This window comes from Parathielavia appendiculata (assembly GCF_033297405.1).
Source record: "Parathielavia appendiculata strain CBS 731.68 unplaced genomic scaffold N657scaffold_4, whole genome shotgun sequence".
In the NCBI taxonomy this organism is placed as follows: Eukaryota; Fungi; Ascomycota; class Sordariomycetes; order Sordariales; family Chaetomiaceae; genus Parathielavia; species Parathielavia appendiculata.
The window spans coordinates 9,573-23,853 of record NW_026944223.1 but is presented as its reverse complement, the minus strand read 5'-3'; the positions used below and the strand labels follow the sequence as shown (position 1 = coordinate 23,853).

Below are 14,281 nucleotides of genomic sequence, written 5' to 3'. Positions count from 1 at the left end.
GGAGCTGCGACGCTCCCGGCATCCGTGTACGGTAGTCCAAAGCTTGGAACCTTCTCCTCTACGCTTGGTTCGAGATCAGAACAGAACCCGTACCCCGGGGAGCTTGCGGCTATGGAACGAGCGTTGGACACACTGCCAGGGCTTAGATCTAGCCATATCGAGCTCTCAACGCGCAACAAAGAGGCCGCTCTCACGCTCCGACAACCTCGGCAGCAGTCTAGGCAACAGCACATTCGCCACATTTACGAGTCAATCAGAGCATTGCACAGAAACAGGAATACAGTAACAATATGGTGGCTTCCTGCGGGCGAAGAGAGCAAACTCTGGGATATTGCCAAGGGCAAGGCCAAGCATGCTTCTCGACAGGGCGCCGCTCCGGATGCACCAATACCCAGGATGCGGTCAACAATTCTCAACGAAGCATGGTCAAAGAGAGGTACCAGCAATCACCTGCCGGACAAAGTCGGAGCTCATTCAAAGCGAGTCGACGCAGCACTACCAGGCAAGCACACCGAACTGCTGTACAACCATCTGTCACGAACGGAGGCTGGTGTGCTCGCTCAGCTCAGAACAGGCATGGCGAGACTGAATGGTTACCTTCACCGGATCGAAGTAGCACCGTCAGATCAATGCGCATGTGGGCAAGCAACAGAGACAGTGGACCACTTCCTCTTCCGATGTAGAAGATGGACGGCGTACCGAACGGAGATGCTCGAATGTACACACACCCACAGAAGCAATATTTCCTTCTACCTGGGAGGGAAATCGCCATCGGATAAGAAAGACTGGACTCCAAACATGGCGGCCGCTCGGGCAACGATACGGTTCGCAATGGCTACGGGCCGACTCGACACGAACGAGCCACAGCCCAATTAAAACACCCAACCACCACACCCGACCGCACCCAACTCATCACCTCGTGCTACGGACAGCAGGCATCGCTTCAGCCGCCAAAGATAGGACGTTGAACACTTGGAGAATCGCCTTCAAGCCAGCCTGCTAACTACTCTACTAACCCACGAGAATCCGCAGAGAATTGGCAGAACGGACTGCATGGACTAGAATGGACTTTATGGGCTTCAAAGAGATTAGTACATATCTTGAGAAATGTATAATCAGGTTGTAATAGTTGCCCTTTCGGTTCACCCGCCGGGCGTTAATAAATTGTATTGTATTGTATAAGAAGTCTTGGCGCGCCCAGATTCCAGCCTTCCACCGCTGGTTTCGATGTCACACTTCTACCAGCCCAACGGCCTCCTCTCGCCTTGACCCAAGCTCTCATGGCAATTGCCACGCCTTTCTTCGATTACCTCTTCGCATGTGGCGCTGGAAATTTACCTAGAGACGTTGAGCCAGTCTTCATAGCTGATGCAGACCTGCGCGGGCCGTTGACTCTCCAGCATTGGAAAGCGGCCCATTCTTCCGTTCGATGTTTCCTTCGTCCGGACATCGACTTCTCAGAGTAACAAAAGGATGAGATCATCCGATGGCATGCCAAAGGTATTACATATGTCACCATAGGCGGTCGAACGCACCTCTGGAAAGTTCGCCACGGTGACTGACTTTTGTTGGCTTGGCCGGATAGCCTGAGCTCTTCAGTCTGTCAATTCTCCATTTGCTATGCTCGCAAACCGCCTAGTAGCTGCCGTTGCAGACTGGGCGCTATCTGCGGGTAGACGATCATCCCCCAGACTCCACGAAAGGGGGCTTGCTCGCATCTGGCTTGAAGGCTACAACCAAATTCAGAAAGCTCAGCAATCGCGTGCATCGTGATATCACTTGGTTATCTAGACGACTTTTGCCAAGCCTAAGGTACGGATGCATGCATGCAGTGCCTGGCTTATGTCGCCACCCTGCACGTCGAAGCTGCGAGCTTAGACACTTCCTGGTAAGCTGAACTTGTTGGGTTGACAGTTGCCAACAAGACGCAGGACATTACACTAGTCATTTATCCGCTGCTGTGAAGAGGCACTGCAAGGTACCTTCAGCCAATAATAGCTATGCCTTATGCAACGTGTGACGCTGACAATCGAATGATTTCGGCTGAAATCTGACTTCATGCTGTATCCAACAGCGCCAACACCGAATTGGGGCCCAAGCAAAACTCTTCTGCAGAACCCCTGTGAGATGGTGTCCAACGCAGGGTAGAGCCTCGTAAAGTCTCCAGTCAGTCTCTTGAAGTTTCACGGCTTCCAGGTGGCCCGCAAAGACCTGGAGATGATCAGGTCAACTTGATATGAAAGTAACTCACGAGCTGTCAACCACTGTGTGTTGGAAACCAACAGCCACAGGCTTGAACAAGCATAGACACCTCGCAGTAACCAGGGATGTTGAGACACGAAGATGGGATTTAGAATTCGCCGTCTGGCGGAGTGCTGTTGACCCTGTCTGGCCTGGGGCGTTGCCCTGACCCCGTATTTTGGGCACGCCCTGCCAAGCATCTGTGCCACTCCGGCGGTCGGATCATCATGCGGGATGCGGGCTCCGGGCCGGCTAGGCGTGAAGATTCCAGTTCAAGTTCAAACACTGGGCAGCTCCATGAACGACCGCTTCTCGACTGGGATCAGTTGTGGTCAGGGGCATTGAACCATATCACCAACTGCAGGAATGCGATGGTTCCCGGTTGTCGTCAATCCGAACCGAATGCGTCTTGTGCCCGGTCCGCTGTTCCCATGTTGAAGCACCTTCACGGCCCCTTGGTAGCGAGCCCGTATTATCGCTTATGAAGTTGGCACTAGAAGAACCGTCAATGTCGGTCTGAGGCGCGGTGCTGAAGGCTTGGTGCATGAGCTCGGATGGATACCTATTGACTTGGCGAGCTTGGATTCCGATATTTTTTTTTTCTTTTGCCTCTGCTTTTATTTCCACCAACCAACTTCCCACACACCTTAGCCCCTTTCGACGTAGAGCCTCCTACACCAGCCACACCAAACGTTTGGCAGCGAACACCACCAGTATCCCTTTTGTTCAAGGCCATGAAGTGCCAAGACACCATCGATAACAACCTATATACATGTTAATACAGTAGTAGCTCAATAACTTATCTTGTTACCCGCCGCTGGTTGTACTGCCTAATCCCACTGTTATCTCAGCCTTTTCTGCTGGCCCTAACTCAATTATAATAAGGTAGCCAAGGGTTAGCGTTATGGCGCCGGCTTATCGCCACCTACTTTGTTAAAAGGAAAGGCAGTTGAGCGTATTTTAATAATATCAATTAGGCAGCAGAGAGTAAACGTCTAAAAGACGTATAGTTATACCTATAACTATAGTTAATTGAATAAATGTTAACGTTAAGTATTTGGTGTACCATGTTGATTTGTAATGCCTATTACAAAATGGTAGTGTGGCTGGGAATCTGGAATGGGCTAAGGTTCAGGGTAATCTGATGGAAAAAAAGGCAGGCAGACGTCAAATAAAGTCTCGGCTCTTAACCGGACTCGGACACGGTCAAACGCTCACCTGGTCGCGAACGGGAGTACCTAAAATTGAGGTATTTATAGTAGTGAGATTCCCGCCGTTACCTACTCTCAACCGCTTCCCAAACCTCAATCCAACTCAAAGACAAGAGCCCCGTCGAAATGGTCAAAATAGCTATTCCCCTAGTTGCCCTGGCTATGGCGGCATCGGTCGCTGCAGTCCCTGCCGCAACCTCTCCAACAACGTTCTCCTTTGCGCAGTGGGTCGAGGACATCATCGCCAACCCCGACACGGCTCTCACGGTCGACGAGGCCGTCGCAGCTGCCCGCGCCGCTGACGTAATCGGCTCGGCAGCTGGCCTTCAGAAGAGGGCCTGGTGCGATCCGTCAGATTGGCCGCGCGCACCTGTACGTGGTCTCCTTCGCTGTGTTATACATACCTTTTGGTAGGGCGGACTTGATGCTAACGCGTTCATGTTATCTTCATCCAGGGGCGGGATGCTGCAGCCTGTGTTGACTACCTTGCCCGCAAGGGCCAAAGCGGCACCAACTGCGGCATTCCAGCGGGCGGTAAGTTCAACCCCAAATGGTTCATTGGATGGGCCCTGCTATGGAGTAACTAACATTGCTGAACAGGGCGCGCTGTTCAGATGTGCCGCATCGGTGGCGCACAGATTCAAGCGAGTCGAGGGACCCAGATTCCCCAGTCGGTAAACTGGTGAGTTATGCTATAAATAACTGTCGTCTTCGTCTCGTTGAGCGGAACTATAATAATGAACCCAACTCCTTAGCAACGACGTTGCTCGCACTGTGGGAATTGTCTTTGACAACTGCTGGCGATCCGACGATACAATTGCGGGCTCTGAGATCTGTATCTCGGAAAGTCGGATGCTGATTGGGGTTCTTGGAGCCTAAGGCTAGAGCCTAGGGCTGCTGGCATTTGCTATGTTTGCATGGTTCACGGCCGTTTTCCTAGGTCAACCCCTGGGAAATGTTAGGAGGGATGCCTATGATCAAATAGAAACGCTTTGCGAGAAACGTTCCGAGGACATCGAAGGTCGGGTTGAGAGGAGTGATGACATTTCGAAGTTTGGTCGCTGTTTCGGAATACTCGCCAGTAAGGAGATAGATAACCAGAACATTCTGATCTTCGCTTTGTTACATTTCTGCTTTACGCAGATGGACGGACGGGACGACTGTGTCCGTGAGCGCTATGATGACCATCCACTGACCTTCCCTAAGGAATTCGACCGCAGGTGGGAGGTTGACGAGCGCCAGCGCAGACTGAGACGCCGTTTCGGTTGTCGTCTCGACTTGCGTTGTGCAGAGGCTACAAGGATGTCGTCAAGATGCTGCTGAATACCATACTAAGTGAAGATGAGAACGTACGGAGGTACCTTACCTTTTGAATAGTTAGAAACAATTGGCTGCCGAAGTGCCAAGCATGGGTTGGTGGTGCAATATCTCAACAGGCCAGCAACTTGCCAGCGACCAAGTGCAGAAGAGAGTCGCGCGGACGCCGCGGTCGTCGATGACGAGCAAGCGGAGATTGGCGGCAGGCATGGTTGGCGGCGGGATGAGGTGCAGGACGGCGATTAGAAGGGCGACGGTGAACGCCTGGTGGTTGACTATATAGCCTACACCTTTGGTGAACAGATGAAGGGAAGGAGGAAGCCGCCTAAGCAATACAGTCCAAGTATGATTCGTCTAGGGAAACAATCGGTCATGTGTGAAAATGTGATTCCATTTGCGTGATGCGCCAACGAGTCTTGGTATCTTCGCCTAGCACCACGGCTGACACCACACCGGGTGAATCGTGTCCACCGTGGCCCTCCTGATCGCCTTCCTGCACCTACATCCCGCCGACTTCCGACCTCAACCTGCTCGTCCTCGACGGCGGGGCGTGCGCGACCTGCCCTCGCTCATCACACTGAGAGCCCCATAATAGTTCTGACTTTGCAGTGCTTCAGCACCGCAAGACTTGGGAACACAATTTACATCGAAGACAGAATTGACACATTTGACCATGAATTGACCTTTTCCCACGATACCGCCTTTCTGTCATGTACCATTAACACGATCTTTCAGACAGCTATATGCTTCCTGAACCACACGAAGGACGACGTCGTCCCTTCCCATTCGCATCAGCTGCCGCCGCGAGACCAACAGCCTGCCAGTAACCCAGCATCTTGGGTGTGCCGCTCTGTCGAGCGTCTGCGCCAACAGCCTCTCGTAAGAGTACCCCAGTGTTCTGCGTCCTTCGCGACCATTGTCATTCGCCCTCTTTGTGTCGTTTGTTCTAGTAACCTTGGATGCCCTGCAACTCCTGTGCTCGCAGGGAGGTAGTCGAAAACAACCCTGAAGTGGTAAGAGAGAGTATTTGAGATGCGGAAGAAGAATAGGTTTTGGTGTTGGGAAAGCTCCTCAATCACTTAAGGTAAAGAAAAGAGTCCAGGACGCCAGCACTACTCCCCATCGTCCCAGATGCAACTCCCGTCCTCGTTTACATGGTACCACTTTGATCTGTCTCACTCCAAGTCCAGTATACTTCACTCAATGCCAGTGGCGGTACAGCAGATCGTGTAGAGGTCGTGGTCTGCGTGGAGAACCCGGCCGCTCGTCGAGGCACGCTCTGGCGTGTTCTCCTGGGTGAGCCGTGTCACTTGCGCGGCTGAGAATGCTAGGGACTGCGGGGTGACCTAGTTATAACCAAAGGACAAAATCGGAAAGCTTTGCGTAGTCTGTACTGTAGTTAAGGTTGGTGCTTCCACTTGCTGTCGTTTGTCCAGTTTCGCCATATAGTTAGACTAGAGGCTGTGATGTGAACAAAGCTCAGAATGCTCCACAACGCATCATTCTGCACGTCGATAATGGTGTTGCGATACTGAACTGATCTTGTAATTGTTTGAGTCCTCGGATCCTGTGCTTGTTACTTAGCGCTAGCATCCAACACGCTCAAGCCATGACAGCACTGGTAAGACAGTCAAATCGATGCAAGCTCTTTCAATGCCAGCAATACAGTTACAAGCCGACTCAGGCTGTCGGGACGATGCGGGATCTTGCTGACTGCAGGCCCCCCCACGTATCCCAGCCCGAGCCCGTTGAGCCGGACAGTATTGGCTGAGAACCATTACGAGCACCTACGCAATACACAACTCCCGCCTCTCAACATATCCCGCCCGCGCACCCTGGAAGCGGGCCAACATTTTGCAGCTGGCAATGCACCTCCGCAAACTGCGCTTCAAGCTTTACAAAGAACGCCTCCTCGAACCGCTCCATCACCACGCGGTGCTCTGGTGGAGCAGCTCCCTCAACTGCTGGCGCCCCTCAGCCACGGATTCAGGGGCAAACCTGTCCCGGATGAGCTTCCGCAAAGAGGGCGTTCACCCGGGCGCTTGTTTCTTGACGAAGAGCTTTCTGAGCCTTGTTTAGCGTACAAGCGTCATAATTTGATTGGAGCAAAGAAGGAGAAGAAGTGAAGAGAGACAGGTCCCGTACCAGCAAGACAGCAAAATCCACCTCGGCACCCATCACTTCTGTTCGAGCTTGAGATCGACCGAAGGGTATTGCTTTTGCAGTTCCTCCGCCCGCGGCCATCGTAGCTAGCAGCTCCTCACGCGGCGGTAGCTTTTGCCTGGCGGTCGTGGTGCAGCCGGCCAACGCAGCTCTCTGCTCCTCGTGCAAGGGAAGGTCCTGCCCTGTAGTGGTGGCACAGTTGGCGGGCGCGCCACTGGCATTGGTTGTCGGGGTCCTCATGACGTTATTGGGACAGCAGATGCCTAAGGTACTAATCAGTCCTAGGGGAATACGGTATTAAATTGGTGGGATGAGGGTGCCAAGATTGGAGGGAGATTAAGATACGGCGAAAGCAAGGAGGGCGGGGAGGGAGCTTGACACCCTGATTGATCTTCATACTCGAGCCGCCCCGATGGCTGTTTGTGGCAGTGTGGCACAGTGCTCAATTCGCCTACCTGGGGCGAGGCACTATCACTTCCATTGTGAGCTTCCTCCTCCATCCTCCAATCCGCAACCCACTCTCCAACCACTCAATCCAGTTTCGATCAATTTACCCAATCACCCACTGTCAGTGTCACTAGCGCTTCGTTTACCAGCTCTCCTTCATCTCGGGGCGCACGATCTCGGCAAGCTGATCAAGAATCTCACCATAACCCAAGCAGTTCCCAACCCCCCGGGCGCCTCAGCGCTCTAAGTGTGGAATAGTCTACGGCAAACGAAGATACAACTCCTTCAACTTCTCAAAGTCCGGTGTTCCCAACCCGGTCACGGCATCCCACGCCTGCTTGGCCGGGAATGCCTCGCTGACTCCGCACCCGTGGTTCTTGCCGTGGTGTACATCCCTCAGTATCCCCCTATTCCGGGCGGCATACAGCACAGGATTTACGAAGCCCACGGTGCTCTTTCCGGCGTGCAGCCTCGCATCGTTGATCTTGGCGATCATGGCCGCGACAACGGGCGTCGACGCCGAAGTGCCAGACACGGCGCGGTAGCCGCCGTGTAGACTGACAAGGAAGCTCTTCCCCATGGCTGATATGTCGGGGTACCCCCTGCCGTTGACGTCGAAGTAGCCCTGCCTCGCCAGCTCGGCCGCGCCCGGGGCAGCAGCGAGGTACTCCCGCGTCAGGTTGCCTTGGTACCAGGGCGCCGGGAAGACGCGGCTGAAGCCGCCGCCGGAGGAGACAGTGCTGTTGTTGTCGAGCGCCGTCTCGCCGGGGAAGGGCGACACAGTGCTGCTGTTGCTGCCGTTGGCGGCGGCGACCGGCAGGAACTGCGTGCCACCGACCGAGGTCACCCACGGGCACGCGGCGGGAAACACCGAGGCAAAGTGGCCCTCGCTGGCAGTGTTGTTCTTGGGGTCGTTACGGTCAATGCAGTACGTCAACTGGTCGGCCGGCCCGCGGTCGGCGGAGCCCGTCAGCACCGTCACGCCCTGCAGGCCGAGCTTCAAGAACTCGAGACACTGGCGGCGGGCATACGCGTCCGAGTACCAGGCCTCGTTCCAAGCATACATGATGGCGATGACGCGCGGCGGCGTGTGCGTGCCGCAGTCGGTCGCGTTGTAGCCTCCCGGCAGCGGGTTCGGGTAAACGGGGTCGAACTGCGGGTCTAGGCCGGTGCGGCAGTAGTGCTTGTTGAAGGCGGCCAGCATTATGTTAAGGTTGCCCTGCACGATGAGGTCGCCCACCTGGATGTTGGTGACGGGGATCGGATTTGCCATGGCCATGGTGTACTGGTAGTCGAGGTTGGCCTCGAGGTTGAAGATGGGCCACTTGTACTCAGTCTGTCGCGTGCCGCCCGAGACCGACATAAACACGGGTCGCTGGCCGACAAGGTCCGGAGCAAAGTCGGTGAAAAACATGTCGAGGTCTTCGGGCACCCACGCGCCGTAGGAGGCCGTGTACACGCCAAGCGAGTTGTTTGGGTGAGCTGTCTGGCCGGCGCCGCCGTCCATGTTATACAGCTGGCGGAGGCACTGCGGCGCCATATATTGCAGGCAGTTGATGTTGCGCGTCTGACGAGCGCCTATTACGGCCTCGATCGGCAGGCGAGGTACTTCAACAGAGTTGGGAGCCGACGAGACCGGGTCCGGCTCCGGAGCGGGCAGGACGTAGTCGATGTACTTGGCCAGTCGTGATGGCAGCGAGTACCGCTCAGATGCCGTCTGGGTCGTGCCGCTGTTGAGCGAGTGGTACAGGTGGAACTCTGCACCCAGCAGCTGCTCTGCTTTGCCGACGCTGACGTTGAACGACAAGAAGGTGCTGTCCCTGGAGAGACGCATGGCCGATCGCGGCACTCCGGAGCTGTTGAGCCATCTCCCCACTTGGCGAATGCTGTCCCTGGGCGGTGCAAAGAATTGGGCGATTTTATCTAGGGTCCAGTGCTGTCCGAAATTTGGCGAGTCCGGGTCCGAGATACCCTTGAGGACCTGGGCCGCTTTATTAGAAACGTCCTGGTTGACAGAAAGCGCCAGGTCGATTTGGATGACCTGGTCGCTAGCAAGTTTCACACTCCTCTTCCAGTGTGAAGCCGCAGGTGAAATTGCCGGTCTGAGCTCTGTCCGTCTCTCAACCAGTGCAAAGACCAGGGAGAGGTGGCAAAAGATAGCAACTAGAGTCGCTCGCATGTTGAGCCTCTGCTGCCAATGTTGGTAAACGGGCGACTGAAGATTGACGTTCGGTCAATATCTCATCATATGGCGATAGAGCTGTCTAACTTCCAATCATTCCAGTTATACTCGGCTCAACCAGCTGAAGACAACCACCCCCTTTAGTGAAATACCGTCCCACTAGCAGGGCGGCCAAGAACTCCCTCCCGCCTTTCTCGCTTACAGAGGAGGAGCTGAATCAACAAATGCAGTCAGATTTCGGACACTTGGCGCCGTGTAAGATATGTCGGAGCACATTGGCAAAGAGGGGTAAACAGGGGCTGAAGTCCGGAAGCGAGCTGCTTACATCAAGAAACTTAGACGACAGCGACGTTGATTCAACCGCAGCAATGCCCGTTTTCCGTTAGTCTAGTTCCCGACGACGTCGAAGCCAGAATACAAGGTAACTTCGATTCCTATTGCTACCTTATGGACTACAGGCTCAGCTAAAGACTATTTCCATTCCCGTCTTGGCCTGCTGACTGCATGAACAGGAGCAAAGTAACGTCTGTCTTCTCCGGTCTAGTGTTCACTAGCTCTGTTACAAAGAGAGTCAAGACCTTGGACTTTTCTCCACTTAGCAGTGCACAGGTCGGGATGGATTCACCCGTGCACTAGTGCCGTGAGCTTTTTCCAACTCGGCTGTACTCGCCAAGGTAGGCTCGCGGTCCATCAGTACTAAATAGATGGAGTACCATCAAAAGGTGCTATCTCCCTAGCACGAGAGGGCGGGATGATGTGAGATATTGGCATGGCTTCTTGGCAGGCTTCCATCGAAGGACGAAGGTGCAGAACGGCGCAGCTTAGTCCAGTCCATGATCGTGTTGTTGTTGAAGGGGTAGCTCATTTAGACGAGTTTGCGTGGGCTCCCAAGCGGTCTCAAGGACAACTTCTTGATGAAGTTCTATAAGAGGGTTGAGTTTCCCAAACTCTTGCATCATTCACATCCCGCATCTCCTCATCGACCATCAAGCACTCAGCCTACTCCCAAACTTTGGACCTACCATTCACGATGCGTTTCACCACCCTCCTCACTTCCGTCGTCGCTGGCGTGGCCGGGGCGTCCCCCGCCGCCCGCTCGGCCAAGTCCAGCACTGCCGTTCAGCCTCAAGAGCGCGTGCGTCTCTCTCTCTCTCTTGTCTGGATATCGTGAACGGTTCAGTTGCTAACAAGCATTACTACAGGGTGTCTTGGCTGTACGATAATCGGCCCCTGTGAAAGTCTGCGCCTGCGATGGTTGTGACTAACCACCGCCCCAGGAATTCTGCGTCGCTATGTGCATTGCCACGGCGTGCGCTGGCACCGGGCCCGCCGGCCCCGTACTCTGCGCGGCCTGCATTGTCGAGTGCCTCGGCACGGCCGATGATGGCGGCCCGGTTGTTCTTGACCCTGTCGTCCTCGACAAAGAGTTAATCGAGACGGTTGAGGGGTATACCACTCATGGTGCCCAGGTCTAAACTTTCTGCGAGGCTTGTTACCGGAAGTGCTTATGAAAAGGGAGTAGATGAGCTGGTTATGTTCACTTCAAGTTGGCTTGGGATTGGTTATTCGTGGGCCAGGACTCGTCTCTGATCAAGGAGAAAGTTGTGGACGGATGTGACTGTCAAGCATGGAACCCTGCCATTGACCTAGAGAGTAGGAATACATTCCTTCCACTAAAATGACGCTGTCCGATGCTGGTGACTCAGTCAGAGCTGAGTGAAGAAGTCCTCTTGAGCATAGAGAACAGTCCAGGAAACCCAACCGAGGTGACTGAGGGAGTTGGCCGCACCACTATGATGTCTGCAGATTTCGGGCCACAAACATTTCTTCAGTCTTTGCCCTCAGGTTTATCGGGGCGGCACCATATCCGTCTTATGTTATTTTCAAGAACAAAACATGACTTCGTCTCGGCCGCCGCGCTAGATGCCTTATCGATGGACGGTAGGTAGCTTGATTATGTAGGTACTAGTGTAAGGTATGTCCACCTTTGCTGGGTAGCTTACCGTGAGACCATCGAAGTTCGTTTAAGGCCGCCAGCAACCTTACAGAATTGCAACCACGTGGCTGGATAAAAGAAGCAAGCGGTCCGACCTTTCTCCCGTCGTCGTTGGGATTTCCCCGCTCCCGAGCCTTGAGAAATCTCAGCCATGCTCCCACGGATGTGGGCCTCGCCTCCCTCCGGCCTCGTTGTCTCTTCACATCTCCCAACACTTGAGAGACTGGGCTTTCCGCAGAACAGCCCGCTCCCACGCCAGCTCCGGCTGGCGCTTTTGTTCTCTCACGACATACAAAAAGAGAGACGGCAGGAGAGCAATGCAGTTATTGCCAGGCCGCATGTCGCACGGGACCACGCCAAACAAGAAATCACGTTCTAGCAGAACCCCTGAACGCCGTGTTCGTCGTAGCAGCGGAAGGCGTCAGCCTTGAAGAGGGGACCTGACATGCTGTCCACTCACGTAAGCGCTGACCATTCGGCGATATTCTTCGGCGACACGGTCTGGATGATCCCAACTGAGCCGCACCGTGACCCAGGCCATCCGCAGTTGCGAACCTAGATGCTCCCAGGCATCCGACTCACTGTATTCGTATTCGTATAGTCGTAGTCATGCTAGTTTCTCGATAGCGGCGAAGAGGCCAATCAAGGCGTCACTAAGACGTTCTGTGGAGTCCTCTGAGTCCTCCGAATCCTCTCCTGACCCACTCCGGTACAGAAGGGACGCTCCAAATCACTCCAGTAAAGTAGCGATTGATGGCCGAAGCCGGAGGAGACACTGGGCTGACAGCTTCAACGGTGAACAAGGGCCCATGGCCGAGACAGACCAGAATCGGAGGGCCGTCAGCCACTGCGTACCTTGGGCGCGGTTCGTCTTCCAGAACAGCGACATCTTTGAGACCGATTTCGGGATATTTGTGTGCCATGCCCCTTCCGGCGATGTTTGGGGGCAGTGGCGAGACATTCTTTGCCAAAACCCAGTGGGGAACCCAAGACGGAAGAGACCATAGTCTGTTCTCCATCGAGCTACCGTCGTCATCCGTCGAGAGTAGCTTCAGGAAATTTGTATAATTTACATTCTCTGTGGTAAGTCGGCCAACAAGAGAGAAGGCCGGTATCGAGATTGTGATGTGCCGTCCGGATGTAGACCTGCTCGACCGAGGGGGAGTAGTCAACAAAGTTCTCGGGCAGGAATGCCGCGGCCATCTTGCCCAGCATGCCCAAGAGTGCGCGGACCATATCCCGGGTGTCGGAGGTTTTCTTTCCCCGGTGCTCCAAGAGCAGCCCCAGCAGGGTGGTGTCATCCTGCTGGAACTGCAAGCGGGTGGCGTCCATGCCTAGAAGAATTCGACTCGCCGGCTGTCGTGCCGGCTCAGCAGCGGACATTGAGAAAAGGGAGTAGAGTCTAGTCCAGCGCGTGCGCAGGCGGCCACACTGGCACCAGCGGGTCGCGGGATATCACCAGCTCCTATAGAATCTAGGTGCTGGTGAACCACGGCCGGTCGAGGATGTCACGCAGCCGGCTCAGGCCCATGCCGTGGTTCTCCTCCCGCTACTGCCCGGACAAGGAGGGCCAATGGCCGACGTTTTCGTCGGCGTTGCGCAACACCCACTCGGCGTTGGGCGTGAGCGGGCCGAGGTAAATGACCGTGTGGTTTTGGCGAGTCAGTAGATAGACCCCATCAGGCGGACTTGCCGGTTGCGCTCTGCGATGTTTGCCTGGTTGATGCGGAGGGCGTCAACCCACACGCGGCAGGCGACTGACGCTTCGCGGACCCCGCGGAGAGCAGCGTTGAGTGAGGCTGTCTGGGCGAAAGGCTTGCCATGGAGGACAATGGAACCCCCAGGGGACGGGTCGCCCCAGACGTACGAGATGGCGATGTACCCCATGTAAATGTCTGTCTCGCGTTCTCAGATAGTGGTGAGAATCACATGTCAGCGTAGCTCTGCTTCGGGACTCTCTGCGGGCTCCAGGACAAGTAACCGGATTGAGTCGTGCTCTGATAAACTCTCGTATGGAAAAGCGTCACTGATCTCATCCATATCATTTAGGGCGGTCGAGCCTCTTTTGAGTCACCCGGAACAGCGGATTTGGAAAGATCAAAACAGGTCGTATCAAGTCCATGGGTAGGGATGAGAAATCAGGCCCGCGATGCCCAATAATCGATAAACGCCAGCTGCTGAATCGTTTAATTATCTCTCGTGGCACTTGTCCTACGGTAGCGACGTAGGAACCCTAAACGGATATGCCTCTTAGTTTAGTAGTAACACTGGTATATAGAATAAGGGTATTCCTGACACTAACGTATCTTATAAGCGAGTGACCCATATAACCGAATGACCCACCCCCCCCCGACACCATAACAACTATCCTCAAATATACCGCAACAATACTAAGAACTAACTACAATTACATCGGAAGCAGGTGCGTCAGACAATTCTGCAGCTTCCTGGCAGGTGCGAGCATTATGTCCGGGTTTGCCGCACACGCCACAGCACCGAACCTTCGTACGCGCCTCCCCTGCACCACCACCATCCAGCTGCAGTTCTTGCGCCACCTCTCCACCCATGGCGGTCTGGTCAAGTAGATCCTTTGCATCTTGTACCGCAAGTGATCCTCCAAGCCGTACACGTGTTCTTTTTGCTCTCCGGCGCTTACTTAGTGCCTCGTTGGCCTTACGAAGCGAAGAGACCTCTGACTGAAGGAGGGTCATCTGGTGCATCACA

General features: G+C 54.6%; 6 protein-coding genes across 6 annotated transcripts; 2 read left to right on the top strand and 4 right to left on the bottom strand.

The window, feature by feature from the left end:
- Positions 1-3,567: 3,567 nt before the first annotated feature.
- N657DRAFT_643461 (uncharacterized protein) lies at positions 3,568-4,345 on the top strand. Its single transcript, XM_062792562.1, has 4 exons — positions 3,568-3,824; positions 3,908-3,986; positions 4,053-4,134; positions 4,208-4,345. The coding sequence occupies exons 1-4, from the start codon at positions 3,579-3,581 to the stop codon at positions 4,329-4,331; spliced, it is 531 nt and encodes a 176-aa protein (XP_062648481.1). The 5' UTR covers positions 3,568-3,578; the 3' UTR covers positions 4,332-4,345.
- Positions 4,346-6,319: 1,974 nt separating this feature from the next.
- N657DRAFT_643458 (uncharacterized protein) lies at positions 6,320-7,290 on the bottom strand. Its single transcript, XM_062792561.1, has 2 exons — positions 6,915-7,290; positions 6,320-6,833 (listed from the first exon to the last, which is right to left on the bottom strand). The coding sequence occupies exons 1-2, from the start codon at positions 7,170-7,172 to the stop codon at positions 6,756-6,758; spliced, it is 336 nt and encodes a 111-aa protein (XP_062648480.1). The 5' UTR covers positions 7,173-7,290; the 3' UTR covers positions 6,320-6,755.
- Positions 7,291-7,638: 348 nt separating this feature from the next.
- On the bottom strand, positions 7,639-9,558 carry N657DRAFT_569924 (subtilisin-like protein; the record flags this gene model as incomplete). Its single annotated transcript, XM_062788692.1, has 4 exons — positions 7,639-8,269; positions 8,411-8,703; positions 8,764-9,096; positions 9,421-9,558. The coding sequence occupies 4 exons, from the start codon at positions 9,556-9,558 to the stop codon at positions 7,639-7,641; spliced, it is 1,395 nt and encodes a 464-aa protein (XP_062648479.1).
- A 1,033-nt stretch (positions 9,559-10,591) lies between these two features.
- On the top strand, positions 10,592-11,036 carry N657DRAFT_632680 (uncharacterized protein; the record flags this gene model as incomplete). The annotated part of the gene is made up of 2 exons (XM_062791156.1): positions 10,592-10,696; positions 10,839-11,036. The coding sequence occupies 2 exons, from the start codon at positions 10,592-10,594 to the stop codon at positions 11,034-11,036; spliced, it is 303 nt and encodes a 100-aa protein (XP_062648478.1).
- A 982-nt stretch (positions 11,037-12,018) lies between these two features.
- Positions 12,019-12,903, bottom strand: N657DRAFT_643453 (uncharacterized protein). The gene is made up of 2 exons (XM_062792560.1): positions 12,292-12,903; positions 12,019-12,253 (listed from the first exon to the last, which is right to left on the bottom strand). The coding sequence occupies exons 1-2, from the start codon at positions 12,478-12,480 to the stop codon at positions 12,200-12,202; spliced, it is 243 nt and encodes an 80-aa protein (XP_062648477.1). The 5' UTR covers positions 12,481-12,903; the 3' UTR covers positions 12,019-12,199.
- A 316-nt stretch (positions 12,904-13,219) lies between these two features.
- N657DRAFT_679541 (uncharacterized protein) lies at positions 13,220-14,277 on the bottom strand (the record flags this gene model as incomplete). Its single annotated transcript, XM_062796195.1, has 2 exons — positions 13,220-13,452; positions 14,214-14,277. 2 exons carry the CDS (start codon positions 14,275-14,277, stop codon positions 13,220-13,222), a joined length of 297 nt encoding a protein of 98 aa, XP_062648476.1.
- Positions 14,278-14,281: the final 4 nt, after the last annotated feature.

What these genes read in the sequence shown, in the direction of transcription:
- N657DRAFT_643453 (XM_062792560.1), bottom strand. Translation starts at nt 12,480, where the DNA reads ATGGCACACAAATATCCCGAAATCGGTCTCAAAGATGTCGCTGTTCTG. An exon ending in TCAATCGCTACTTTACTGGA is followed by an intron (nt 12,254 to 12,291) that starts GTGATTTGGAGC and finishes GGAGTGGGTCAG; the next exon opens with GAGAGGATTCGGAGGACTCA.
- N657DRAFT_643461 (XM_062792562.1), top strand. Translation starts at nt 3,579, where the DNA reads ATGGTCAAAATAGCTATTCCCCTAGTTGCCCTGGCTATGGCGGCATCG. An exon ending in CAGATTGGCCGCGCGCACCT is followed by an intron (nt 3,825 to 3,907) that starts GTACGTGGTCTC and finishes ATCTTCATCCAG; the next exon opens with GGGCGGGATGCTGCAGCCTG. An exon ending in ATTCCCCAGTCGGTAAACTG is followed by an intron (nt 4,135 to 4,207) that starts GTGAGTTATGCT and finishes CCAACTCCTTAG; the next exon opens with CAACGACGTTGCTCGCACTG.
- N657DRAFT_643458 (XM_062792561.1), bottom strand. Translation starts at nt 7,172, where the DNA reads ATGAGGACCCCGACAACCAATGCCAGTGGCGCGCCCGCCAACTGTGCC. An exon ending in TGGATTTTGCTGTCTTGCTG is followed by an intron (nt 6,834 to 6,914) that starts GTACGGGACCTG and finishes AACAAGGCTCAG; the next exon opens with AAAGCTCTTCGTCAAGAAAC.